The following is a 27,504-nucleotide window of genomic DNA, read 5'->3' as shown; positions in this document are numbered from 1 at the left end:
GAGACGCACGTGGCCGCACTGCATGTGTGTCTGTGTCCTAATGTTTTGTTGTTTTAAGTTCATTTATATCATAAAATTTTATGTTGACTGTTCAGCTGGTTCCCGCCTCCTCCTTGCCCGTCGTTATACTGTTACAGTGGTGCCGAAACCTGGGAGGGAGCAGGGATGCGCTGTCGTGGAGTCCTCACCGCTGCCATCCGCCAGGGGAGCAGCTGCGGTCGTCTGCCTGGGTACGGAGGGGTCGCTGCCGGCCGCCGAGAGCCGAAAGACTTGCTGCCATCCACCGGGGGAGGAGTGAGCTGGCGTCCACCAGAGGGCGGAGGAGCGGTTGAGGACTGGGCGACTGTGCGTCCGGGAGCCGGCGAGCAAGTTCTTCTCTCTCTCTCTCTCTGTGTGTTTTATCCGTGCAATCCTACCCTCTCCCCACACCTCCCCTCGTCTCTCCCCCAGGTTCACATGAGGCGGGGTGGACCATCGTCTGACAGAATGGCCGGAAGGGCAGCGTCTGCCCTCCAGAGATGGGGGGAGAGTTAGTCAGACCGGTGGTGCCCCGGCCTGAATCGGGCAGGGGAGGACTGTGACGAGGAGGAGGGCGTCTCCGGCCCCCCCTTTATCTCGCCCTCCCGCTGATCATCTGATTCAGCATTGGCCGTGCATCCTCACGGCCCGGCCACACCCTCCTCCTCGTCACAGTAAATTAAATGATTTCTTTTATTATAAAAATGCAAAGAGTTTTCTGTTAGGGTAAGGTTTATGGTGTAGTTTAGTTTATAGTAATTGTAACTTTATATTAAACAATAGAAGCCTATGGTATGTCCCCATTTAGATAGTTGAGCTAATGTGTGTGTGTGTGTATAAGGGATTACGGGCTTGAGCAGTCTCTGTCTCTTTCTCTCTCAGTCTCTAATCATTTTTTTACGGTGAAAGATTTGAGCACTCGCTGAGCCACTTGCTATTTCTCTGCCAGCTTTGCATGCATGAATCGTTCGCTTCCCTCAATGTTCTTCTCCAAAAATGTTGTAGAAACAGAGACAAAAACTGTTTAACATTCTACAGCGTATTAATAATGCATAATATGCAAGAAAAAAGTGAGACTTATGTTTGTTGGTGCTCAGTAACTCTACAGCATAGCTCTCTCTCACACTGTTAATATTCTGTTCCTTAATGCTTAATAGGAAAAAGTGTAATGTGCTTATGATTTTGTTCTTTTGAATTTAGATTCAATTAATTTAGAAATTAGAATTTATAATATGTAATGCATTTTATTTTATGCATTTTAGTGCATTCAATGTATAATATATATAAATTATGTATATATAGATGTACAGTATGTCTACAAAGACATGTCCAGGGCTGCATTTCCCAAAAAGCATCGTAAGCCAAGTAGATCGTAGAAACCTTTGGCGCCATTGGTCTCCACGATCAACTTAAGCTTGCGATGCATTTGGGAAACACAGCCCAGGTCACATTTCTCCCCAAAATCAACAGGGAAAAAAAGAATATATAATATAATATATTTTAATATATAATAAATTATTAAAATTAACAAAAACATGTTCAGGTCAAAACACATGAATAAATAAAATAAAAATTTCTAAAAAAGAAATTTGTTTTAGGAAATTAATGGAAATTTTTTTGCATTGTGACATTATTTTAATGTCATTTAAGGTAATTTTATAACATTATGGACATATTACCTTCAAAGTCTTATCACTGTAATGCATTCAGACCTTTTAGTTTTAATTTTCTTTTACATTCTCATAATTCTCAAGAGTGATTTTCATTAATTTAATAACTATTTTTTAACAGTAATGTAGTGTTATTTAAATGGCAATACAACAAAGATTACCTTTGTTGTATAAATACTTTACCTTTTAAACAAATGTGTATTATGATTTTTTTCAAATTACTGTAATGATAATGGATTTTTACGCATTCAGAGTTGTATGAAAGAAGGCCAGTCTGAAGAGTTTTATGTAATGGGCTCATGTTCAAGTGTGACTCAGAGTTTTCTCACCTCGTCTCGCAGTGAGCTCATCCTGTCCAACATTGATGTCGGTGTTTCCGGTAATTGGCAGTGCCATGTAACCAGTTCCCGTGGCAACAGCTCAGTCGGCATGGAGATCATGGTGTTGGACACGTCTGCGGTGTACTGCTCTGCCGAGAGGGTCAGTGGCAACAAGGGGGACTACAGGTGTGTCCATGACAACAGAAGCAAACATGTTTAGCACCAAAATCACATAAACTCTTTAACTTGAGTCTCTTAAATTGTTTAGCTTAAGAGATTGAAGTTGTGGGAGCCTGGGTAGCTCAGCTCCACCCCTGGAGTCGCGATTTCGAATCCAGGGCGTGCTGAGTGACTCCAGCCAGGTCTCCTAAGCAATTAATTTGGCCCAGTTGCTAGGGAGGGTAGAGTCACATGGGGTAACCTCCTCGTGGTCACTATAATGTGGTTCTCGCTCTCGGTGGAGCGCATGGTGAGTTGTGCGTGGATGCTGCGGAGAATAGCATGAAGCCTCCACACGCACTACGTCTCCACGGTAACGCGTTCAACAAGCCACGTGATAAGATGCGCGGATTGACAGTCTCAGATGCGGAGGCAACTGAGATTCGTCCTCCGCCACCCAGATTGAGGTGAGTCACTACGCCACCACGAGGACTTAGAGCGCATTGGGAATTGGGCATTCCAAATTGGGGAGAAAAAAAAAAGAGAGATTGAAGTTGTATTACAACATAAGCACCAATTTAAAAAGTGAATGGAGCATTGCTGTTTGCAGTGTCTTTTGAACTCTGTAACCTTAAAAAGTAAAGTAATATGCTTGTTTTGTAATTTAAGTATAATATACAGTTAAAAGGAACACCAGACTTGCAGAAATGGTCAAACTCAAGCACTTTATTGTTTATAAAAACTTGATTATGTACAGAATGGCATGAAGAGAATGACGGTTCTTTTAATTACAATAATCAATCAATAAGACTCAAAACTGGAGTATTTATGTATTAAATGATACTTACATTTTTTTTAAAAGGCATAGTTTTTATTTAGTATGTTTGTTAAGTGTATAGTTAGGACCAATTATTTTTCAAATACTGAAGGAGTTGTTAATGGAATCATTGAGGAACCAGAATCGTTAACCAACATTTTTAAATTTTTCACTATTATGATTTGCTTATCATGTCCTCGGACTGAGAAATTCTTTGTTTCAATGGAAAAGCTCATAACACCAAAAATGCAGACAGTCTGCATGTACTATACTGATGCTGAAATTCGTTTCATGCATCACTGTGCACGAGACATACCAGTACGTACAAATGTATCCAAAAGTAGCCAAAGTATACTTGACCTTAAGCGATTGTGTGTTATTGAGAGTTGACAATGTGCTTCGTCGTTACAGGTGGCCGAAGACATTAGCTGGATTCATTGCGTTCCTGCCATGCGCGGTATCCAGCTTTAGCTCTGCCCCTCAGGAGAAGAGGGCGTGGCGCAGGTGTGACCACACAGGCCGATGGGCAGAGGATGACTATAACCAGTGCTCTTACGCAAGCGAGTTTACCCGCGGCCTGCATGAACTCACACAGGTTAGTAACCTTCTTCATCATCATCAGCATCAGCACGTGAAGTTTTATTGGAGTTTTAAGAGCTCGGGTAACGAATGATGCTCCACAAGAGACATTATCGAGCTGAAACTGCTTCTGACTCGACGCACCTGATTATACTGAGCAGATGCTCCACTCGACCTGATTTTCTGAATCAGTCGTGTTTGTTAAAGCCAACATCTCAATCTGAAAACCATCTTCAGCTAAAGGATTTTCAGTAACTTTCTAAAAGTTATTTTTAACTGACTTAAGCCCTTATTGAATTCCTAATTTCTCAATAATCTTTGCGATTGTTATTCTAAATTTCTCATTAATTTTGCCATGTTTACACCTGCTAAGAGTGCAACAGTCTGGTTTTTGAAGTATCCCATTCATTTTTCCCATAGGCAAATGCATTTTTAATGAAACCTTATAAACCTCTAAAGACAGACCTACTGTGAGCTCCGAGGTTGTTAACTGATTGTATATGCTCCTGCTGAAGCCACCAGTCTGCATTATTTCAACTTCATTTGTTACAAATCATTTTTAATAGCAGAATTCCTGGCTAAGAACTACACTAACCAATCAGAGAATCACAGCAAACAAAGTGCACCAAAAGAGCTCTGCAGCGACCGCCCAATCCCATGAAGCACTGTGACGCAATGGAGTCAAATATACTTATATATTTGTAAATATCTGAATATTTTGCACTAAAAAATAAAATATATTGTACAAGTTTAAATAAAAATATTAATATTTTTCCATTGTTTTTAATTTGATTACGTCATTCACAATGCTTCATGGGATTGTAGTTCATTCCCTCATTAAAGATGTTACGTACACAGTCTTGTACTTTTGTCTTTTGTCCTACTTTCAAATACTTTTTTGCTTCTAATCAAAGTTTGAAATGTTGATTCACCTCAGAGCTGGTTGGTTTGATTATTTTTTATTTTTTGGGGGATTTTCTCCCCTTTTCTCCCCAATTTAGCATGCCAAATTCCCAATGCGCTCTAGGTCCTCGAGGTGGTGTAGTGACTCGCCTCAATTCAGGTGGCGGAGGACGAACCTCAGTTGCCTCCGCGTCTGAGATCGTCAATCCACGCATCTTATCACGTGACTTGTTGAGCGCCTTACCACGGAGACATAGCGCGTGTGGAGGCTTCACGCTATTCTCCGCGGCATCCACGCACAACTCACCACACGCCCCACCGAGAGCGAGAACCACATTATAGCGACCATGAGGAGGTTAACCCATGTGACTCTACCCTCCCTAGCAACCGGGCCAATGTGGTTGCTTAGGAGACCTGACTGGAGTCACTCAGCACGCCCTGGATTCGAACTCGTGACTCCAGGTGCGGTAGTCAGCGTCAATACTCGCTGAGCTACCCAGATCCTCCCTGGTTGGTTTGATTATTTGTGAAATCCATATGGAAAAAAATTGTGGAAAAATACTTAGAACCAAGATGGTTGAAAAAATTGTTTGGGGGGGAGGGGGGCACTGTTGCAACCCAAGCCATATAAAGAGACCAGAATATCATCATAATGACTTATGGGTGGACTCTATTGACTTGGGCAAATAAGCAACAACCTAGCAATGCCCTAGTTACCGCCCAGAACACCCTAGCAACCAGAAAGCAGCTTGCTAACAAGCACTCAGAACCCCTTATACCTAGTGGACACTACACGACTCAAGCTCGTCTCCTTTGATGTTTGAGTCGGCGACAAGAAGTCTTAGATCTCACAACAAGCAGTCTTCTTGTGTGCGCACTCCTGTGACATGCTGAGACTAGTCCTAGACGCTACGACAGTTTTCAAAACAGCTTGAAATCTAGACTTCTTGTTGTCAGGTGTGAGCACTGTCCTGACGAGTGAGAGACCGTTATGAGCCAAAACCAATTAAATATAGAGAGAGCGCAAGAGAAGGGCAAGGTATTAGGAAGCAAAAGACAATTTTTTTTTTGAAAATATCATATCAAATTTCACCCATAATTCACTACCCGCTGTCTTTATTATTTTTAGCTGTTTTTATTATTTTTTCCTTTGCAAATTAGTGCAAATAAGTGTAAAAATGGGTGCGAATCATCTTTCATGTTTGCTGAAAAAGGAGAGCAAGGTATTGTGTATCAGGAGACAACTCCCTACTCACTGTTTTTATTATTTACAGCTTTTTATATATTATTTTCCTTGTGGAAATGTTTCCAATAATCGCAAAAACGGGCGAGAGCCGTTCTTTCTTGTTTCTTGACATGTTATCAAGCCTAAACTGCACAAGTTTGTGAATGAATGTCATTATCTTAATTTTAAGATGCATTTTGGGTGATCTGTTTTAAACAGGGCGATACTAAAGGCAGCTGTAATGGCCTGATTTTCACCTGTTACATGCGTATTTAAAGGGAAATAAGCGCACAGTTGGAAAATTTAAAAAGCAAATGTATGAGCATGCACAACAGGGACACCGATATAAGCAGCCTGCACACTAGAAGCTCAGTTACAGGTATTACACTAAAATAACTCCGAATTCTGCTCTAAACATCATGTTTGCGAATAATTAAAGAAAATGCATGCCGGTTTTTAGCGTTTTCTTTCTAGACTTTTACTTTTTGTGCTTTATTATCATTCAGTAATACACAGATGTAATGATTGATGTATGTCCTCATAAAATCAGAGACTCTTTCCTCGAAATCCAAACACAAGTGGTCGAGACGACTAGGTGTAACAGTGAAGTGTCTCACTTGTACACTTGTGATCGGATCACCCAAAACGCATCGTAATATCATTGTACATATGGCCTCAGTCGAGGACAAATGGTTGTGTGGTTGATACACTACAGTCAAGTCGCAGTGCACCGACAGCAAGTTGTGTAGTGTACGCTTGGCTTTAGACTTTGGCACAGGCAAAGAAAACCCACAAATTATAGTTCAGATGTATTATCTCCTGTAATCTTCACAATTTTGATCTCGTTCTCTCTCGCTCAGACACCAGTGAACATCTCTAATGCTCTGGCTTTGGCGCAGCAGCTCTCTTTTTTCACCAGCAGGGCGGCGCTCTTTGGAGACATGATGGATGTCATATTCGTCACACACCTTGTAGAAAGAATCACACGCCTGGTGGATCATATCAGTGAGGTAACAATCAGATGATGTGCCTTCTCCATCTTAATATACCTGTAACACAGCCTCGCACGTCTTGTTGCTTTTATTAACAATTACAGGGGCATCTTTTAACCATTTAGCTTGTGGTTTCACTAGCATGTGCGTCTAGAGTGTCTCTTCTTTAAAATAATGCACGTGTTTGCAGCTATGACTCTGTTTCTGCAGCTCTAGAGTATGCACTCTTGTGTTTCTTGCCTTTCTTTGAGGCAGCGGTCTGCTGCTATGCATTTTAGATACAATTTGAGTCTCGGTGCACTGTTTTTGGCTATTTTCAGCTCTAAGTGTTACGTACACATTTTCAGTGAAAATGTTTGGCATTTTAATAGCACCGGCTGACACTAGAAGAGCTGTTGGAGGGTTTAGCTGTGTGCATCAAAAGAAGGCAAGCTTGCTTTGTGTTATTTTGTGTTAATTACATAACTGAGGATGTGTAGTCTCTGCTTTATGTGACCTGTAGGCTAGAAATGTTCTCTACGCAAAAAATGCAAACATCTGTAAATAAATATTTTTAAATTTTTAAATTCACTTTTATTCAAAGTGACTCACAGTGTGTTCAAGCTATGCATTTTCTCAGTATGTGTGTTCCCTGGAAATTTAACCCATGGCCTTGGTGTTGCAAGCAATATGCTCTAACAGTTGGGTCAGGGGCTGTTAATGCCAAACACGGTCCTGCGATAATAAAAAGCTAGAGGCATTGCGACAACTGGAAATAATGCAGGTGTTTTGAGATGCATTTTAGCCCAAGTGGCTGCAGTACTCAAGAGCTCAGCAAGAGCGGTTTCCTTGTTCCCTGGGTCACATATCCGGTGTGCACGGCCATCATCACGACCACCGTCCACCACTCTATTTGGCAGGTTTGGTGCACCAGCAGCAGTCTCCCGCCCCTGAGCGCCCAGCTGTGGCACAAATCCACCCCCGATGTGACAGTCTCCATGGGTCACAAGGACAGGCCTCTTCCTCCCCCATCCCAGGCTGTTCCGGGGGTGGTCACAAGGAGCCAGGTAAGTGCTTCTATGTCCTTAGACTCAGCACGGCCAAGACGTGGTGTGGCACCTCGAGCTCCGCCCCGCCGCGAGGCCCCACCTGCCGGTACGTCCAATGACGTTGTCCCTTTGGTCTCCCTTGCGCGGAACTTGGATGCGTGGCTTGCGCTTTCCAATCCATCGCGATGGCTGGTCCGGACCGTCCGACTCGGCTACATGATTCACTTCGCCGGGCGTCCATCCAGGTTCAGCGGTGTCCACTTCACCTTGGTGAAGGACGAACCTTGCGCCTTGCGCGGAGATCACTACCCTCCTACGGAAGGGCGCGATAGAACCTGTCCCTCCAGCCGAGATGAAGAAGGGGTTTTACAGCCCCTACTTCATCGTACCGAAAAAAGGCAGTGGGTTGCGGCCAATCTTGGACCTGTGAGTACTGAACTAGGCTTTACACAGACTCCCGTTCAAGACGCTGATGCAAAAATGCATTCTGGCAAGCGTCTGGCATCAAGATTGGTTTGCGGCGGTAGACCTGAAGGATGCTTACTTCCACGTCTTGATCCTTCCTCGACACAGACCCTTCCTGTGGTTTGCGTCTGAGAGTCAGGCTTATCAGTACAAAGTCCTCCCTTTCTACCTGTCCCTGTCTCCTCATGCCTTTACGAAGGTCGCAGAGGCTGCCCTTGCCCCGTTAAGGGAGGTGGGCATTCGCATTCTCAACTATCTCGACGACTGGCTAATCCTAGCTCATTGTCGAGACATGTTGTGCACACACAGGGACCTGGTGCTCTCACACCTCAGCCGACTAGGGCTTCGGGTCAACTGGGAAATGAGCAAGCTCCTCCCGGTTCAGAGCATCTCTTTTCTCGTTTTGGAGTTGGACTCAGTCTCCTAGACGGCGCGCCTTACGAACAAGCATGCCCAATCGGTGCTGGCCTGTTTGAATGCGTTCAAACAGAAAACAGCGGTTCCACTGAAACGTTTTCAGAGGCTCCTGGGGCATATGGCATCCTCGGCGGTGGCCACCCCGCTCAGGTTGATGCATATGAGGCTGCTTCAGCACTGGCTCCAGACTCGAGTCCCGAGATGGGTATGGCGCCATGGGACACATCGCGTGGCCATCACGCCGGTCTGTCACCGTCTTTTCAGCCCTTGGACCGACCTCTCGTTTCTACGGGTAGGCGTTCCTCTAGAACTGGTCTCCAGGTGCATCATGGTCACGACAGATGCCTCCAAAACGGGCTGGGGCGATTTGTTGGCAATTCTGCTCGCCCTGCGGAGGTTTCGGCCGTTGATCCAGGGTTTAGTTCAGACAGACAACACGACAACGGTAGCATATGTCAACCGCCAAGGCGGTCTGCGCTCTTGTTGTATGTCACAACTCGCCCGCCATCTCCTCCTTTGGAGTCAGCAGCACTTCAAGTCACTGCAAGCCACTCACATCCCGGGCAACCTCAACACTACAGCGGACACGCTGTCGCAACAGGTTACCTTCAGGGGAGAGTGGAGACTCCACCCTCAGGTGGTCCTGCTGATTTGGAGTCGATTCGACAGGCACAGGTGCACCTGTTCGCCTCCCAAGAATCCTCCCCACTGCCCGCTCTTGTACGCCCTGACCGAGGCCTCCCTCGGCATAAATGCGCTGGCACACAGCTGGCCCCCTGGCATGTGCAAATATGCGTTTTCCCCCAGTGAGCCTACTTGCACAGACCCTGTGCAAGGTCAGGGAGGATGAGGAGCAGGTCATCCTGGTAGCACCATACTGGCCCGCCCAGGCATGGTTCTTGGACCTCACGCTCCTCGTGACAGCCCCCTCCAGCGAATTCCCCTGAGGTAGGATCTTCTTTCTCAGGGATGGGGCACCATCTGGCACCCGCGACCAGACCTCTGGAATCTCCATGTCTGGCCCTTGGACGGGACGCAGAGGTAGATAAGATCACTCAGGCTAGGGCCCCCTCTACGAGGCGCCTGTATGCCTTTAAGTGGCATCTGTTCGCTAAGTGGTGTTCTTCCCGTCTGGAAGACCCCCATAGATGCGCAGACTGGACTTGTTGCACAGGTGGCATCATATCACAGTACCACGCTGGAATTCACTGAGCTCCTGAGAGCGGCCCATTCTTTCACAAATGTTTGTAGAAGCAGTCTGCATGCCTAGGTGCTTCATTTTATACACCTGTGGCCATGGAAGTGATTGGAACACCTGAATTCAATTATTTGGATGGGTGAGCAAATACTTTTGGCAATATAGTGTATATCTACAAGCCAATGTTGTAACAAACTTTATTTCTAGTTATGCACTGGATTTTTATGGAGAGATATACAGTTGTGCTCAAAAGTTTGCATACCCTGGCAGAAATTATGAAATTTTGGCATTGATTTTGAAAATATGACTGATCATGCAAAGGATAGTGATCATATGAAGCCATTTATTATCACATAGTTGTTTGGCTCCTTTTTAAATCATAATGATAACAGAAATCATTCAAATGGCCCTGATCAAAAGTTTACATACCCTTGAATGTTTGGCCTTGTTACAGACACACAAGGTGACACACACAGGTTTAAATGGGAATTAAAGTTTAATTTCCCACACCTGTGGCTTTTAAAATTGCAATTAGTTTCTGTGTATAAATAGTCAATGAGTTTGTTAGCTTTCACGTGGATGCACTGAGCAGGCTAGATACTGAGCCATGGGGAGCAGAAAATAACTGTTAAAAGACCTGCGTAACAAGGTAATGGAACTTTATAAAGATGGAAAAGGATATAAAAAGATATCCAAAGCCTTGAAAATGCCAGTCAGTACTGTTCATTCACTTATTAAGAAGTGGAAAATTTGGGGATCTCTTGATACCAAGCCAAGGTCAGGTAGACCAAGAAAGATTTCAGCCACAACTGCCAGAAGAATTGTTCGGGATACAAAGAAAAACCCACAGGAGAAATACAGGCTGCTCTGGAAAAAGACGGTGTGGTTGTTTCAAGGAGCACAATACGACGATACTTGAACAAAAACGAGCTGCATGGTCGAGTTGCCAGAAAGAAGCTTTTACTGCACCAATGCCACAAAAAAGCCCGGTTACAATATACCCAACAACACCTTGACACGCCTCACAGCTTCTGGCATAGTGAAAAGAATATCATCTCCACTGTGAAGCATGGTGGTGGCTCACTGATGTTTTGGGGGTGTGTAAGCTCTAAAGGCATGGGGAATCTTGTGAAAATTGATGGCAAGATGAATGCAGCATGTTATCAGAAAATACTGGCAGACAATTTGCATTCTTCTGCATGAAAGCTGCACATGGGACGATCTTGGACTTTCCAGCATGACAATGACCCTAAGCACAAGGCCAAGTTGCCCCTCCAGTGGTTACAGCAGAAAAAGGCGAAGGTTCTGGAGTGGCCATCACAGACTCCTGACCTTAATATCATCGAGCCACTCTGGGGAGATCTCAAATGTGCAATTCATGCAAGACAACCAAAGAATTTGCATGACCTGGAGGCATTTTGCCAAGACGAATGGGCAGCTATACCACCTGCAAGAATTTGGGGCCTCATAGACAACTATTACAAAAGACTGCACGCTGTCATTGATGCTAAAGGGGGCAATACACAGTATTAAGAACTAAGGGTATGCAGACTTTTGAACAGGGGTCATTTCATTTTTTTTCTTTGTTGCCATGTTTTGTTTTATGATTGTTCCATTCTGTTATAACCTACAGTTGAATATGAATCCCATAAGAAATAAAAGTAATGTGTTTTGCCTGCTCACTCATGTTTTCTTTAAAAATGGTACATATATTACCAATTCTCCAAGGGTATGAAACTTTTGAGCACAGCTGTATATATATATATATCTTTTCCCAATTTTTGACTATTTGGATGTTTTGCTGGACATTTTAGTCAGAGGCGCAGCTATGTTGTTCAAGCGCATTATGAGACGCAAGTGAGGAAGTGTGTCTTTCGAACAGCGCTGCCGAGTATTCATCTAGCGAACCTCCGCTCTCTTCCTAACTAAATGGACGAACTATATCTCCTCACCCTAACAAACAAGGACATTTCAAACTTCAAACATAGACTAGCAAATCTCGCCCAATTTTTTGGGGAGTGTTTAGGTGGCAAGTTTAGGAAAAGACACCAAGCCTTGTACTCACTTTTTTTTAAAACAAAAACAAAAATGATCTGGGTCAAAAATGACCTGAACAGTGATTGAGGGGAAATGTATTTAATTATAAGTAGTTTATAAATTTTTCCAAAATATTTGAATATTTGGTTTAAGTTTGGTCTGTTACAGTTTTATACATATTTCTATCATTTTGCACAATATAGTCAACTAAATTGTCATTTTTGTCTACTAAAATTATATGCCATTTTTGCCAGAGTAAAATTTACCAAAATGAATGAATATGATGAACATGATGAAATGATGACACTACAACCACAGCTGTATTTGTTTTATGGTTAAATAACAAATAGAATGTGAGATTTACAGCTCAATGTGTAGTGTACTTCTAAGTTACTGGCAAACTAATACTGTCCTCTTTAAACACGCCCTTTCAGACTGTACTAGCGTTTGAGAGCTCAGCTTTAATACCAATACTCCTTACTTACTGTCTGTAAAGCCTTTCAACATTAATGTATTTCAGTCATGGTTCAAAGGTTTTTCACGGGTCACATGAACACTATTAAAATGGCTTTATTCTTTACAGTCATATTTCCTCTGTTAAAAGACAATGAATCATTCAAAGAAATGAAATAAATCCTCCTTATCAGCTACAGAGAATAATCTTAATTGCATCTTTATGTTGCAACTGTCCTTTTATCGTTTTACTGGATATAAGTTCAGTCTTTCATGAATATTGTGTGTAAAGAGATTGACTGCTGTACAAAGTCAATAAAACTAGAGTTAATCCATAATAGAGTTATTAGTGATTAAACATAATGCAATGACATAAAGATTTAGAACATTTACCAAAGCAACAACTGTACTGGGTCCATAAACCTGATAAATGAGACATGGCTTTGTGTTTTCAACAAAGTGGTGCTGCCTTGCAATTTGCATACTAAGTGATATTACAATTAGTGTTTACCATAGTACATCAAAAACAGTAAACGTAAAGGTTTGGGGATGGTACTGCTGTCCTGTGAATTTTAAAAGTGCAAATCTGTTTTTACTATTAAGTCTAATTATGGTAATTCTCACATGTGAATACAACATTAGTGATAGTTCTCTTTTGACTTTGCGGTCTAAAATATGCAAGGCTGTAGGTGACAGTCATTTTTAAATGTGTTTACTTAAAAGTGAATAAATAAAGAGTTAAAGTACTTTAGCTAGATGATAACATTAACTTCATGAAGTGAATTGGGACGCAGCAGTGTTATTTTCGTTAACAAAAACTGAAATAAAAACTTTTTTTGTTAACTGAAATAAAAATAAAAACTAATAAGTTTGGGGAAAGATTTACTAAACTTAAATGCTTTTTTATACTCCAAAACTAAACTAAAACTAAATTAAAATTCAAAAATGACCTTGATTTAATTTTAGTTTTTGATGCACAGTATGGCATAAAATTTGAAGCATTTATAATCCACTTGCATTACACAAACATTAATAGTGGGCGCTAACACAAGACTGTCCAGTCAAATTGAATGATATTAAGCATATTTAAATGATATCAGTAAACACTCTAGCTTTGGTAGCCATAGGATACTAAAACTAAAAACTAAACTTAAACTGAAACTAAAAAAATCTGAAAAAACAAACAAACTAAAACCAACAAAAACAAAACTAAATTGGCTAAATTGAATGACAAAGTGAAAATAAAATAGAAATAAAAACCAAATTAAAAAATAAAAACTATAATAACCCTGGGACGCAGCCTGGTTGTTAATTTCTTAAAATATGTTTATTGTTCCTTTTGAGTTGTATGAATAAGAGCCGGATCTCTGTGTGTGTTTGTCTATAGTTGGGTGATTACGCGTTTGACATCGCGAGTAACATGATGCAGGTGGAGGAACACATTCTCTGGATGGCTCAGAACGAAGCTCGTGCATGTACGCGCATCGTCCAGTGTGTGGAACGCATTGCAGATCTCGCACTCAACACAGAAACACCTGTCATCTCTAAGGTAACGCTCTAATACAATTCTCAGAAGAATAAAAGCATAAATTTAAAAACCTTGAAATTTAATTTTATAGTGTCACGACCGGCTCGAAAGCCATGACACCCACCAAAAGGCCGTTGAATGCAAAGACTGACAAAGCACTCCTAAAATGCATTATCTCAAGCCGGGTAAAGCACAAACCATGCCAGAAACAAGGGGATCATCCAAAATTCTTCCAAGATCCCGGACAAGTCCCCATTTGTCTTAACCAGCTTGAAAGCCATGTCAAGGAGGGAGACCACACATTGGTTAAATACTCATAAAATAAATTTATTTAAAATATATATATAATCTCATTAAATTATTTATAACAAAAGAGCAGCAAGTAACACAATTCTGAATGGGAGAGAGAAGAGAGTCAAGTCTGGGAGAGAGCCACTTAAAGGAATATTCCGGGTTCAATACAAGTTCAGCTCAATCGACAGCATTTGTGGTGTAATGTTAATTATCAAAAAAATGCCCTTCCTTGTCTTTAAAAAGAAGCACAAATGTGTGTTCCAGTGAGACACTTACAATGGAAGTCCATGGGGTCAATCTGTAAATGTTAAAATACTCACTGTTTCAAAGTAAAGACACAAGACATAAACAATATGTGTGTTAACATGATTTTAGTGTGATAAAATCACTTACTAACAGCATCTGTGTAAAGTTAGAGCCAATTGTACAACTTTGTTACCATGATGCAGTAAAACCTAAAACCCTAAAAGGATGTAAAAACAATGACTTAAACAACTTTACAGCTCAACTAATACACATTTTGTAACAGAATAATTAATGTAAGTGGTTTTATAAAATTATAAGCTTCACATTTCTGCCTTTAAAACCTCCAGAAATTGACCCCATTGACTTCCATTGTAAGTGTCTCACTGGAATACAGATTTTTGTTTTTTTAAAGAAAGGAACAGACGAGAGGGGGCCTGGGTAGCTCAGCGAGTAAAGATGCTGACTACCATCCCTGGAGTCATGAGTTCGAATCCAGGGCGTGCTGAGTGATTCCAGCCAGGTCTCCTAAGTAACCAAATTGGCCCGGTTGCTAGGGAGGGTAGAGTCACATGGGGTAACCTCCTCGTGGTCGCGATTAGTGGTTCTCGCTCTCAGTGGGGCGTGTGGTAAGTTGTGCATGGATCGTGGAGAGTAGCATGAGCCTCCACATGCTGTGAGTCTCCGCGGTGTCATGCACAGCGAGTCACGTGATAAGATGCACGGATTGACAGTCTCAGAGGTGGATGCAACTGAGACTTGTCCTCTGCCACCCAGATTGAGCTGAGTAACCGTGCCACCACGAGGACCTAGTAAGTAGTGGGAATTGGGCATTCCAAATTGGGGGAAAAGGGGATAAAAAAAATAAAACAAAATAGAAAAACAGATCTGAGGTAGCTTTACATTTTCTCCAAGATCTATACATTCTATCACATTGTATTTGGGATCGTTTTAATCGGGAGCATCTGCTGTTTTTATAGCCTGTTTATGTTTCATGACGTTACAAGGAAAAAAACGACAAAAAGTCGAAAATTCTAAAACGAGATAAATTTACAGTACTTGACAAGCAAAACAGCAAAAGATATTTTGTCTTGTTTTAAGAGTAATCTAACAGAATTTAATGAGGTTTTGTGCTTAAACAATTCTAAGGGAAGTTTATTTTGCTTACCCCATTGGTAGATTTTTTTTTTTTCTTCTTCTTGTTTAAAGCATAATGTTTACAACATTTTTTCCAATTTCTCTGAAAACAAGACTTAATATGTCATGCCATTTTGATTGTCAAGGAAATATATCTTGTTTAAGAATATTTAGATATTTTTGCTGGAAAACAAGACAAAAAATACTAATTTTGAAAATGATTTTGTGCACTGTTTAGGAATGATGATTATAATTTTGTTAATTGTATTTTTATAGGGATTATAATTGTAAATATCAGTGCCGAGCAAATATTGCAAGAGGATTGCTTGCCTCTTTTGATAAATAAATCTTATTTTGTGAAATACCATTTTAATTCCTTGATACCTTTGGGTTGGTGGGGTTCTAAAGCTTGAGAACATTCCAGCCTATGGAAAAAAAGGAAGGAGATTTTTACTTCCGGAACCAGAATCGAGTTGCGCTCGATTGACATAATGACAGAGCATTTGGCTCGACCCGTCAGAATGTTATTCTGATAATGTAGGTTATAGATTCAAATCCTTAATGGAGTCTTTGTTTAGTCTTTTTATATTTTTATAATCAGTCCTTGAGACTCACACAGCAACACCCTCGTACAATGAATGATGTTTATTTTCCAACAAGCAATTAGTGTGAGAAAAGTAGGTCAAAATCATGTCCATCTCTCTCTCTCTCTGTTGCTGAAGGTCTCTCCTAACATCGCTCTGGAGGCGTTTATAATCAGGCGGGCCGGTGTAATGGGTTTATTGTGTACCGTGGTGCAGCGTCCCCCTGTGGCAGACACTGGACAAAGCGAGAGCGATACTGGTACCAAGTCAGAGCAGAAAACCCTCCTAAACTTCAGATGTCACACTGTGAATGTCTCGGGGTCACCCATGGGTCAGCTCAGCCAGGTAAGGGTCATTACACTCTGGACACTCAAACCATCCAATGTGTCCAAATTCATTGTACCACATCATTCAGACTCTTTGATCGCTAAAATAAGTTTGGTGAAAAGTGGCAAGATATGAAAACATTGCTATGGTTATCACCAGAGGCACAAAAACCATATATATATATGCAAGGTATGCAATGCATGGGGCACATTCAGAATATCAGAAAGACAATATACAATAAATTATTTCTCTCACAGACCAGATATATATTGATCAGTGTCATAAAATAAAAATGTGCCTCTTAATGAAAAAGTCCTTTTAATTTAGTAAATATTTCATCATGTCGTATTCAACAGCATATAATTGTATTCAATGAAAACATCGAAATAACGTACCATTTTAGTTTACAACAATGTGCAAAATGACAAAAACATTAAACAAATTTAAAGAAATATTACAACATTTAGAAAAATACATAAACATTTAATTATTTAATTCTGTATTACATATATTAAGATTTATCAACATAAACAGCATGAGTGTCCTGAAATCAGAGTTCATGAAATAATAGCATAAAATGAGTATACTGTATATACTAGCTACTCTTTAATCTACTGTGTTGCGAATTTTAGACTATTCCGTGTTTTAATGATATCGCATTTGTGTAGCGCATTTTACGGAAACAGTGTATTCACTATGCAAGTTACGCATTCTGACTACCATGTAAGTTAGCTCAAGTTCCCCTGTTCATTCGATTTGACTTTTTGTAGTTTTTTTCCTTGTAACGTCATGAAACTTAAACAGACTACAAAAACAGAAGATGCTCCCAATTAAAACGAGGCCAAATACAATGTGATAGGATGCATAGATCTTAAAAGAATCTTGGAGAAAATGTAAAGCTACCTCAGATCTTTTATTTTTTATCCCCTTTTTTTCCCAGTTTGGAATGCCCAATTCCCACTACTTAGTAAGTCCTCATGGTGGCGTGGTTACTCCAGTTGCCTCCGCTTCTGAGACCGTCAATCCGTGCATCTTATCACGTGGCTCGCTGTGCATGACACTGCGGAGACTCACAGCATGTGGAGGCTCGTGCTACTCTCCGCGATCAACGCACAACTCACCACGTGCCCCATTGAGAGTGAGAACCACTAATCACGACCACGAGGAGGTTACCCCATGTGACTCTACCCTCCCTAGCAACCGGGCCAGTTTGGTTGCTTAGGAGACCTGGCTGGAGTCACTCAGCATGCCCTGGATTCGAACTCGCGACTCCAGGGGTGATAGTCAGCGTCTTTACTTGCTGAGCTACCCAGGCCCCTCCTCAGATATTTTTAATCATTTTGGTGGAACATCTCTGGTTAAAAAGTGGACCAAGCACAGCTGTTATGGTCTGCGTAGATGTGACACATAGTTGCAGTATGTTTTTGGAGAGGTGCACATCAGGCTACAGTGTAGGTTTGATGCAGAACTATAATGAAGGCGGACTTCATGTGGCCTTTGTGTGTTTAGCATTCATTTCAGAGATACAAAGACTCTGAACTCTGTATTGATGGAAGTACAAGCTGTTCATTATCTGAATGACCTATAGAGTCTTCTAGAATGGGTGGAAATTGTATTATGTCTAACTGGAGATCCTGGCACAGTGATGACCGAGAGGTTAATTACATGAGCTTTGGTAAGCTGATACCAAACGAGTGTAAATGTGCTTACTCAATATGGATAAATGTCAACGTGTAAGAGAGAGAGAGAGAGAGAGAGAGAGAGAGAGAGAGAGAGAGAGAGAGAGAGAGAGAGAGAGCATGTCTAACTGTGAGATTTGCATTTGCTTAGTTTCAGACTGTGTTTATCTTCTCCACTGTTTGTCATGTCTGTGTTTAGGTCATTCCCATCTGCAGAGATGCATTAAAAATGTATGCAGCAGCTTTCTGACTCTTACTCACCTGCGTGCGCTCTCTGAAACAAACAGAGAATGTGTTTGAATGCTAAAAACACTGACAGCGCTTCATCTCCACTGCGCTAGAGAGACAGATGGAATAAGAGAAGGCAAGAGAGAGATTTGAGTGTGTACAGTACACAGACACATTATCTGTTTGGCTACCGTAACAGACACACTTTATAACTGATTAAAAGATTATAGATTTTCTTTGAACATTTGAGATTAAAAACTGCAACTTTCAAATCTCAAAACTTCCTCCACAGTTCAATAAGTGCATTTATTAAAACTCAACTTAAAAAAACGACTTGTTTTGAACTTCTGTTACTTTGTGACATCAGATAAATACATTCTTAAAACAAGATACATTTACTTGTGAAGCAAAATGGCATGATATGATATTTTGTCATGTTTACAGAGAAATCTAACGCAATGTAGTTACGTTTGTGCTTATGACAAGAAAAAAATATTAAGAAAGAAAAAACTTGATTGAAAAGGAGTTTATTTTTCTTACTCCATTGGCAAATATATATATATATATTCTTATTTTAATCATAAAAACCTCACCATGTTTTATTAGCTTTATCTGAAAACATGACCTAATATCTTCTGCTTCTCAAGTATTTTCTTTTCTTGTTTTAAGGATGTTAAGATATTCCAGCCAGGTCTCCTAAGCAACCAAATTGGCCCGGTTGCTAGTGAGGGTAGAGTGACATGGGGTAACCTCCTCGTGGTCGCTATAATGTGGTTCTCGCTCTCGGTGGGGCGTGTGGTAAGTTGTGCGTGGATCGCAGAGAGTAGCATGAGCCTCCACATGCTGTGAGTCTCCGTGGTGTCATGCACAACGAGTCACATGATAAAATGCGTGGATTGACGGTCTCAGAAGCGGAGGCAACTGAGATTTGTCCTCCTCCACCCGGATTGAGGTGAGTAACCGCGCCACCACGAGAACCTACTAAGTAGTGGGAACTGGACATTCCAAATTGGGAGAAAAGGGGATATTTTATTTTTATTTTTTTTATTCAGTTTAAAATGTCTAAAACTATCCAAACACATAAGACTGACTTAAATTTAAAACTTTAACACTATTCTTGCCTTTAAAGTGGCGATCTCATCTGTGTCTTTACTGCTAAAAAAATGTTCTACTTTCTTAGTGTTTTTGTCTTGTTTTTCCAGTTATATATATATATATATATATATATATATATATATAGTTTTAAAAATATGTAGATATTTTTACTAAAAACAAGATGAAAATATGAAAAATGAAGGTAATAATTTTTTTTCAGTGTTCTTACTATTGCACTGCAAAAAAAAAAAAATACAACTATAATAATAAAATAAATAAATAAGACATTTCTTAAGTTGTTTGTTTGTCTTGTTTTCCAGTAAAAAGATCTAAACATCCTTAAAACAAGCAAAATTACTTGAGAAGCAAAATAACAAGATTTTTTGTCTTGTTTTCAGATAAATCTAACAAAATTTGGTGGTGTTTTTGCTTAAAACAAGAACAAACTATTTGCCAATGGGGTTAAAAAATAAACTTGTTTTCCCTTTAAAATAAGGTTGTTGTTTTTTGTTTTGTTTTTTATCTCCGTTGACAAATATTATTATTATAAATATTTTTTTTATTTTTTTTTGTAATTTGTTTTACTACATTACTTTTTTTTACATTACTAAATTTTGTTAGATTTCTCTGAAAACAAAGAAAAATATCTCATTTAATTTTGCTTCTTGGGGGCCTGGGTATCTCAGCGGGTAAAGACACTGACTATCACACCTGGAGTCGCGAGTTCGAATCCAGGGCGTGCTGAGTGACTCCAGCCAGGTCTCCTAAGCAACCAAATTGGCCTGGTTGCTAGGGAGGGTAGAGTCACATGGGGTAACCTCCTCGTGGTCGCTATAATGTGGTTCTCGCTCTTGGTGGGGCGTGATAAGATGCGCGGATTGATGGTCTCAGACGCTGAGGCAACTGAGATTCATCCTCCGCCACCCGGATTGAGGCGAGTCGCTACGCCACCACAAGGACTTAGAGCGCATTGGGAATTGGGCATTCCAAATAAAAAAATAAAAAATAAATAAATGTCATTTATGATTATGATACGAACTGTCACTATTTGAAATGTCATGTCAGCTACATATTTTAATACAAATTATTCACAAGGTTACAATTTTGCTTCATAAATAATTTATCCTGTTTTAAGAATGTTTAGATGTTTTTACTGGAAAACACGATAAAAATAAAATAAAATAAAAAAACTCTTAAATGTTACTTTGCATTGTGCCACCCCTTATTGCTTGATATAACATATTTGTAAACAAATTCTCCAGATCTTTTCAGTCTTTATGGAGTCTGGTAAGATATTCAGCACTTAAATTGAGCAAAGCCTCTTGTTTGAGACTGTAATTACATGAAGCTTTTAAAGAAGTGCATTTCCTTTAATCACAAAAGACAAATGGAGACATTTAAAACAAGTCAAACAACATTTCTAATTGACTAAATAAGTGTGTTTTAGCTTTAAGAATCTGAGTTGTTGGAGTAGTAAAGAAAAGCAGCCTAATTCCTGCAAATTACATGATTAACACTGCATTGGTGTATTTGTATTTCAGCAGTAATTTGTGTTTTCATTTATTCTGTCATTAACACTCTTTATTGGAATTAGAAGCTACATGTTTAAACTGTAATCTGCACGGTAAATGTGTACATACTGCAAGCAATCTGGGATTGAAATGAAAGCAAATTCATTATACAGTAGACGCCATATGAACAACATAATGTGGACGTGTGTGTTTGAGTATTAAAGCCCTGCATGAGTTCGCTCGTCCCCATCCAGCTGGTATTCGTGTTTGTTTGACGAGCTTTTGCGTCCCATGAGAGAGCGGTCAGTCTCAAGTAGATTAAAATCTCTGGTCATATTTGGACTCTTGTAGTGACCAGTGGCAGGCCAGATGGTGTCAACCAGACAGTTGAGAACACGGAAGAGAGATAGATCCTGGCATCACTTGGAAAGATTCAGGAAAAACCTCTAAAACATCCAGAAATTCCTAACACACTGGGATGAGCATTTTCCCCCACTTTATCAGACACAGTGCATGAAGCCCTTTTCTCCCCAATTTGGAATGCCCAATTCCCAATGCGCTCTAAGTCCTCGTGGTGGCATAGTGACTCGCCTCAATCTGGGTGGCGGAGGATGAATCTCAGTTGCCTCCGCGTCTGAGACCGTCAATCTGCACATCTTATCACATGGCTCGTTGAGCGCGTTACCATGGAGACGTAGCGCGTGTGGAGGCTTCACACTATTCTCCGCGGCATCCACGCACAACTCACCGTGCGCTCCAACGAGACCGAGAACCACATTATAGCGACCACGAGGAGTAAAAGACGCTGACTACCACACCTGGAGTCACGAGTTCGAATCCAGGGTGCTGAGTGGCTCCAGCCAGGTCTCCTAAGCAACCAAATTGGCCTGGTTGCTAGGGAGGGTAGAGTCACATGTGGTAACCTCCTCGTGGTCGCTATAATGTGGTTCTCGCTCTCAGTGGGGCGCGTGGTGAGTTGTGTGTGGATGCCGCAGAGAATAGCGTGAAGTATCCACACGCACTTCGTCTCCATGGTAACGTGCTCAACAAGCCACGTGATAAGATGCGTGGATTGACAGTCTCAGACAAGGAGGCAACTGTGATTCGTCCTCCACCACCCGGATTGAGGTGAGTCACTACGCCACCACGAGGACTTAGAGTGCATTGGGAATTGGGCATTCCAAATTGGGGAGAAAAGGGGAGAAAATAAAAAAAAATAAAAAAATGAAAAGGCTTATAAAATCTGTACATAAAAGACATTTGAAAAGGACCAAAAATTAATGATGAAGGCCTGGTAAAAAGTTTCCAATTCAGTTTTAATGAGACCTTCAAGTTACAAAAAGAACAAAAGATGAAATCTGTTTGTTTTAATAAAAAACAACCCCTGGGACATGAAATTGCCATATGTGGAAGAAACACCCATTGATATTCATGGATTTGGGTTTTGGTAATTAAGATAAATTCAGGTCAAATCAGCATCCAGCACCAGCACCAGAAGTGAACTGAACACAAGCGCAAAGATTACACTATGTAACACAGTTTTTTTCCTGTGTAGTAAGTGTTATTTCCTAATTGCTTATGCCTCAAAAGTATAGAAAATGGCTATTGCAAACTTTGCTTTTGTGACCAGGACAGTGATATTTTGAAATGTACCTATTTCCAATGAGAAAACGGTCTTTTCTTTCACATAAAGTCTGAAAAAAAACAACATATGAATCCAAATTAACATGTATTTATACTAAAATAATACAAAAATGACTAAAAAAGATTTAGAAGTGAGTCGTTTTTCAAGACTTACGATTATACTGTAAATCACTTTCACAAATCAGCCCCTAAATGTAGTCTCCCATCATGTTCTCCTTATACTGTCCTTGGTAGCGGCGTTCAAAGTCCAGTATATCCTGATGGAAGCGCTCACCTTGCTCCTCCGAGTACGCTCCCGTGTTCTCCTTGAATTTATCAGGATGAGCATCAAGGATATGGACTTTGAGGGACATCCTACAGCCCATTGTGCCGTAGCTCTTCACCAGAGTCTCAACCAGCTCCACATAGTTTTCGGCCTTGTGATTGCCCAGGAAGCCCACGAATCACTGCGACAAAGCTGTTCCAAGCCGCTTTCTCCTTACTAGTGAGCTTCTTGGGGAATTCATTGCACTCCAGGATCTTTATCTGTGGTCTGATGAAGACACCGGCTTTGAACTTTGCCTCAGACAGCTTAGGGAAAAAGTCTTGAAGGTACTTCAAGAAGGCTGCCGACTCCTTATCTAGAGCTCTAACAAATTGTTTCATAAGGCCCAATTTGAGGTGCAGTGGTGGCATCAGCACCTTCCGGGGGTCCACAAGTGGCTCCCATTTGACGTTGTTCTTCCCCACAGAGAACTCGGTCTGCTGTGGCCAGTCCCGCCTGTGGTAGTGCACCTTGGTGTCCCTGCTGTCCCAAAGGCAAAGATAGCAGGGAAACTTGGTAAAACCGCCTTGGAGACCCATCAGGAATGCCACCATTTTGGAGTCTTCTATGACCAGCCGTACTCATCATACTTAAAGGCATCCAGCAAGGTCTTGATATTTATCCACTTAGGCAGCTGGAACTAAACTGGGCTTAAGGCTCCTGTATTTATACTACTATTTATATTACCGGAAAGTTCTAGAAAGTTCTAGAAGTTACTCCAAGTTTACTCAGCACTGAATCTATCTGGAATGTTCTGGAAAATAGGTAAATTTCAAAATATCACTGTCCTGGTCACAAAAGCAAAGTTTGTGGGGAATAATAGCCATTTTCTATACTTTAGAGGCATAAGTAATTAGGAAATAATACTTATCGTGAGTTCCATTTGTCTCGGAAGTCGGAGCTCCGAGTTATTTTCCGAGTTCCGAGACCGGAACTGACAAATGGAATGCCCCCTGATGTCGGAATTCCTACTCGGAGAGTCGGACGAACTCAGAGGACACCGAGTTCAGAAAGCAAGATGGCTGCGAAGAGCATCGACTGTAGTATGCTGTGGTTTTAAAGTTTTTTTTTAGCACTTTTGTCTTTTTTGTGTCCAATTTAGTAAGTCATATACACAATACTGTATTACCGTTGCCTATAGGCATGTTGCTACTATCCTATTATGCATGAATTACCACGTAATGTGTTGTTTATAAACTGGTACAGCTAAAATTGGCTAGGTCGCTGCTGCTAACAACAACAATGGTCGCTGCTGCTACAAGAACAATGGTCAATGTTGCTACAACAACACTGCCTAACGTTACAAACCATAAAACCGTTTACACATAAACCCCGTTAGGCAAATTTATATTGCAAATATACGTTTGTATTTCCATAGGGCATTGCCCTTTGTTTACACTGCTGGTTCGATTAAAACGTGGTTTTAATCAAATACGCAGAAACATTAACATACCTTCTTCGCTTTCTGTCATCTTCCTCGAGGTCTCTTAGGTGAAGGGCATACTTATTTTGTAGCTCTCTGTACTCCAAAAGAGCTAGTGCAACAATTACTTTCCTGGAGGCGTCCATCTTTTTTTCCGACTTCTCGTTGTGTGTAATGGAACGCATCCAATTCGGATTTCTTGTTTTTTTTAATGGATATGACATCAAGTTTTTGGAGTCATCATTCATTTGCTAGTTTTAACAATTTTGATTCCTCTTAATGATTCCGATTCCTTAAATGTTTCATTAACGATTCTTTAAGTACTTTTAGAAATGCAATTCTTATCGGATTTACTGCCCTCAGCAGTCTGTTAACAATTAATAATTAATTTCAGATTTTAACAAAACATATTCTTGCAAATGGTGTGTTTACACAGACTCATTTATTTATTAATTTGTATAAAATACCACAAATTACAACAAAGCTAATTGTGTGTATCTTTAACTACTCATTGTAATATCAACATCCATCCAGTAATTACTCTGACTGAGGTCTCACAAGCCTAAAATGCACAACACAGGAACAGTTCCGGACACTCATGCTCTGTGTCTGTCTCTTGTGACCGCGGACGTGCGTTGCGCTCGCTTTGCGCTTGCTTTGCGCTGCGCCCGGGTCGCGAGCTGTCTTCATGCTGAGCTGAGGTTCGGTCACTTCGGTCTGAGATTTCGGGTTTGTGTGTGGCCGAACTCTCGCACAGGTGTCCTGTCTTGTTTTTGTCACCTGTAGCGTGCATCGCGTGCCGTTTGCCTCGCGATGTACGCTCAGGTTTTGTTTCATGTGAGAATGCGTGGCATCGCTTTGTTTGCCGTTGCTACACATTCTCTAGTCTTGTTTGTCGGTTGGCATGGGCGTATATTGCCTTATTGTTTTGGCAATGTGCGCTCATGCCATTAGGGTGTTTTGTTGTCTTGTGAGAGCACTTGGCTTTGTTTTGTTTCTGCATTGCCGCGTGTCTCTCTGTCTTACGTCATACCTGCCTCTTTGTTTGCTTATTATTAGTTCATTTGCCTCACCTGTCCCCTGTTAACCCATTTGATTTGTCTCCATATTTTAGCCTCCTCGTGTGTGCTGTCCAGTACCAGTTCGTCTTGTGTACCTAGTCAATCTTGTGTGTTCAGTCGGTCGGTCTTTTAAATTCCCTGTCGGTCCTGTTTCCCCTACCTGGTTCCTGTTTCGGTCCGTGTTATATCTGCCCAGAGAAATCAGCTGTAATTGTTTGGATCTTGCTGTTGATCATCTGACGGCCACGTTCAGTGCCCAATAATGGCTGATGTCTGTGTTGACATGACGTGCCGCGGTATTAACTGACTAACAACCTAAAGGAGAATGAGATGGTGTGTGAAAGTGTGTATGTGTGGAATTGGCACTCATCATTTTCACGTCTCTTCTGGCTGTCATTCAGTGCTTGCAGCATTAGTGGTTAATGGTGGCAGATAAATAGTGTCGTAAATGCGGTTTGGTTACTTCCTCGTACATCTCAATGAGAATTGTTTTCCCCGGCTGTGCCTGTTCATTCAGCTTCATTCCCGTCATGCACCTGAGCGCTGCAATCTCGCCCTCTTATATTTGTCCGTTTAGAAGAGTGTTACAGCTGTCCTGGGATCAAGATTAGAGAGTTCACTGATGAAGATTCTTTCATAAAACATTTATTGGTTTGTTAGTTGTAGCATCGCCAGGTCAAAGCTGGATTTATTTTCAGGATTCATCAAAACAGTGATCCGTAATTGAAGGCACTTGCAGGCAACGTAAACACCGTAGTTACATTTTCAATGTTATAAAGTATCAAGATTTTTCTTTTGAGAAAAAACTCCAGAGTCAAAGAGAGGAAAGAATATGGTCATGAATAACTAAATGAAGACTTACATTATAAGTGGACCTCGTGATACTGTATGATTCCTATAACATTGTTGAACTGAACTTTTTTCAACGTTTTCAAAGGTTTTACACTTTATTTCTGCAGTACTACTAGTTGCTGATCCATTAAATCTCAGCAGTTGAATATGATTGATTAGATAACAAGTTTACAAGCTCCTCGATGCTCTTTCATCCCCAGGCGAGTTTGCCCTTTTCCCAAACCAGCGAAAGATAATTTATTCATTAGCTTTTTAATTTGCTGATCATCATTAATCAGGCGATGCTGTCCATGTGGAACAGTGTTCAAATGAAATATCCAAATCCAGAGTTCTTGAACTTTAGAACTTTTAGTGGTTCTGTTTCCTCTGAATGTAGACCAGTGTAGGAGTCGAAAATATCTCTCCGTATATTTGAAATATTGGTTATCTTTAATTATGTTTAACCCTTGAGGTCCTTCGACAACAAAAATGCCATAAAAATATTATATATTAATATTATTTTCCACTTTCACTGACTTTACCAACCTATCTACCAAATATTCATTCATTTTCAGGATTTTAACCCTTTAAATGCCAGTGTGTTTATATAATGCCACTGTTGTTTTTTACACACACACACACACACACACACACACACAAACACACACACACACTTCTCAATGCACACATACAAAAACACTCTAACATCCATACCAACACACACACAATTTAGCTGCATCATTTATTCAATTGGCCTGCAGTGCTCTATAATACAGCAAACAGAGAATAGGGGAAAAGCATGTATTTGCTCCATAGGCTAAACATGAGAAAAATGGCGCCATCTGGTGGAAAATATTAAAACATAAAACCTTTGAAGCCAGTGCTCCGGAATGAAAGTATAATATCATAGAATTCATGATTTTATGCTTTAATGGCACTGGGATTAAATATTACAGTTTTAATGGGTTTCAATGGGGACATTTTTGTCCTGAAGGTCCTGAGTGTAACTATTTTGTGTACACAGTGTATTATAGATTTATTATAGGAACTGAGGTTGAACTATCAAAATTCCCCCAAAAACACACACCTTTGGCAAAATTTATGCCGTTGGCATTAACAGCCAAAATGATTGAAAAAACAAAAATGAAAAAGACAAAAATGTCCCGAAGGTTGCACAAGGGTTAAGGTTAGAATAAAGCATTTGTTGTACATGTCGACTTTTATCTCCAATTAATTACCTTTTGCTTTAAGGAGCAATATTTGCCCCCCAGATTAGATTTCATGGGGTATTTTTATATTTTTATAAGGGCTTTTTCTTCTTCTAACCATTAAAA

At 40.6% G+C, this 27,504-nt stretch overlaps 1 protein-coding gene across 1 annotated transcript in view; it reads left to right on the top strand.

The window, feature by feature from the left end:
• The window catches only part of LOC127414358 (adhesion G protein-coupled receptor A3-like), a 152,210-nt gene that overhangs the window by 57,431 nt on the left and 67,275 nt on the right, over positions 1 to 27,504 (top strand). The window contains exons 8-12 of the mRNA XM_051652331.1: positions 2,030 to 2,194; positions 3,396 to 3,579; positions 6,552 to 6,701; positions 13,669 to 13,830; positions 16,206 to 16,412. Coding sequence (XP_051508291.1) covers positions 2,030 to 2,194; positions 3,396 to 3,579; positions 6,552 to 6,701; positions 13,669 to 13,830; positions 16,206 to 16,412 — 868 coding nt within the window. The remainder of the gene's footprint in view (positions 1 to 2,029; positions 2,195 to 3,395; positions 3,580 to 6,551; positions 6,702 to 13,668; positions 13,831 to 16,205; positions 16,413 to 27,504) is intronic.

This window comes from Myxocyprinus asiaticus, chromosome 23 (assembly GCF_019703515.2).
Source record: "Myxocyprinus asiaticus isolate MX2 ecotype Aquarium Trade chromosome 23, UBuf_Myxa_2, whole genome shotgun sequence".
Taxonomy (NCBI): domain Eukaryota; kingdom Metazoa; phylum Chordata; class Actinopteri; order Cypriniformes; family Catostomidae; genus Myxocyprinus; species Myxocyprinus asiaticus.
Note: the sequence above shows the minus strand (reverse complement) of the source record. Positions and strands in the feature narration are given on the sequence as shown.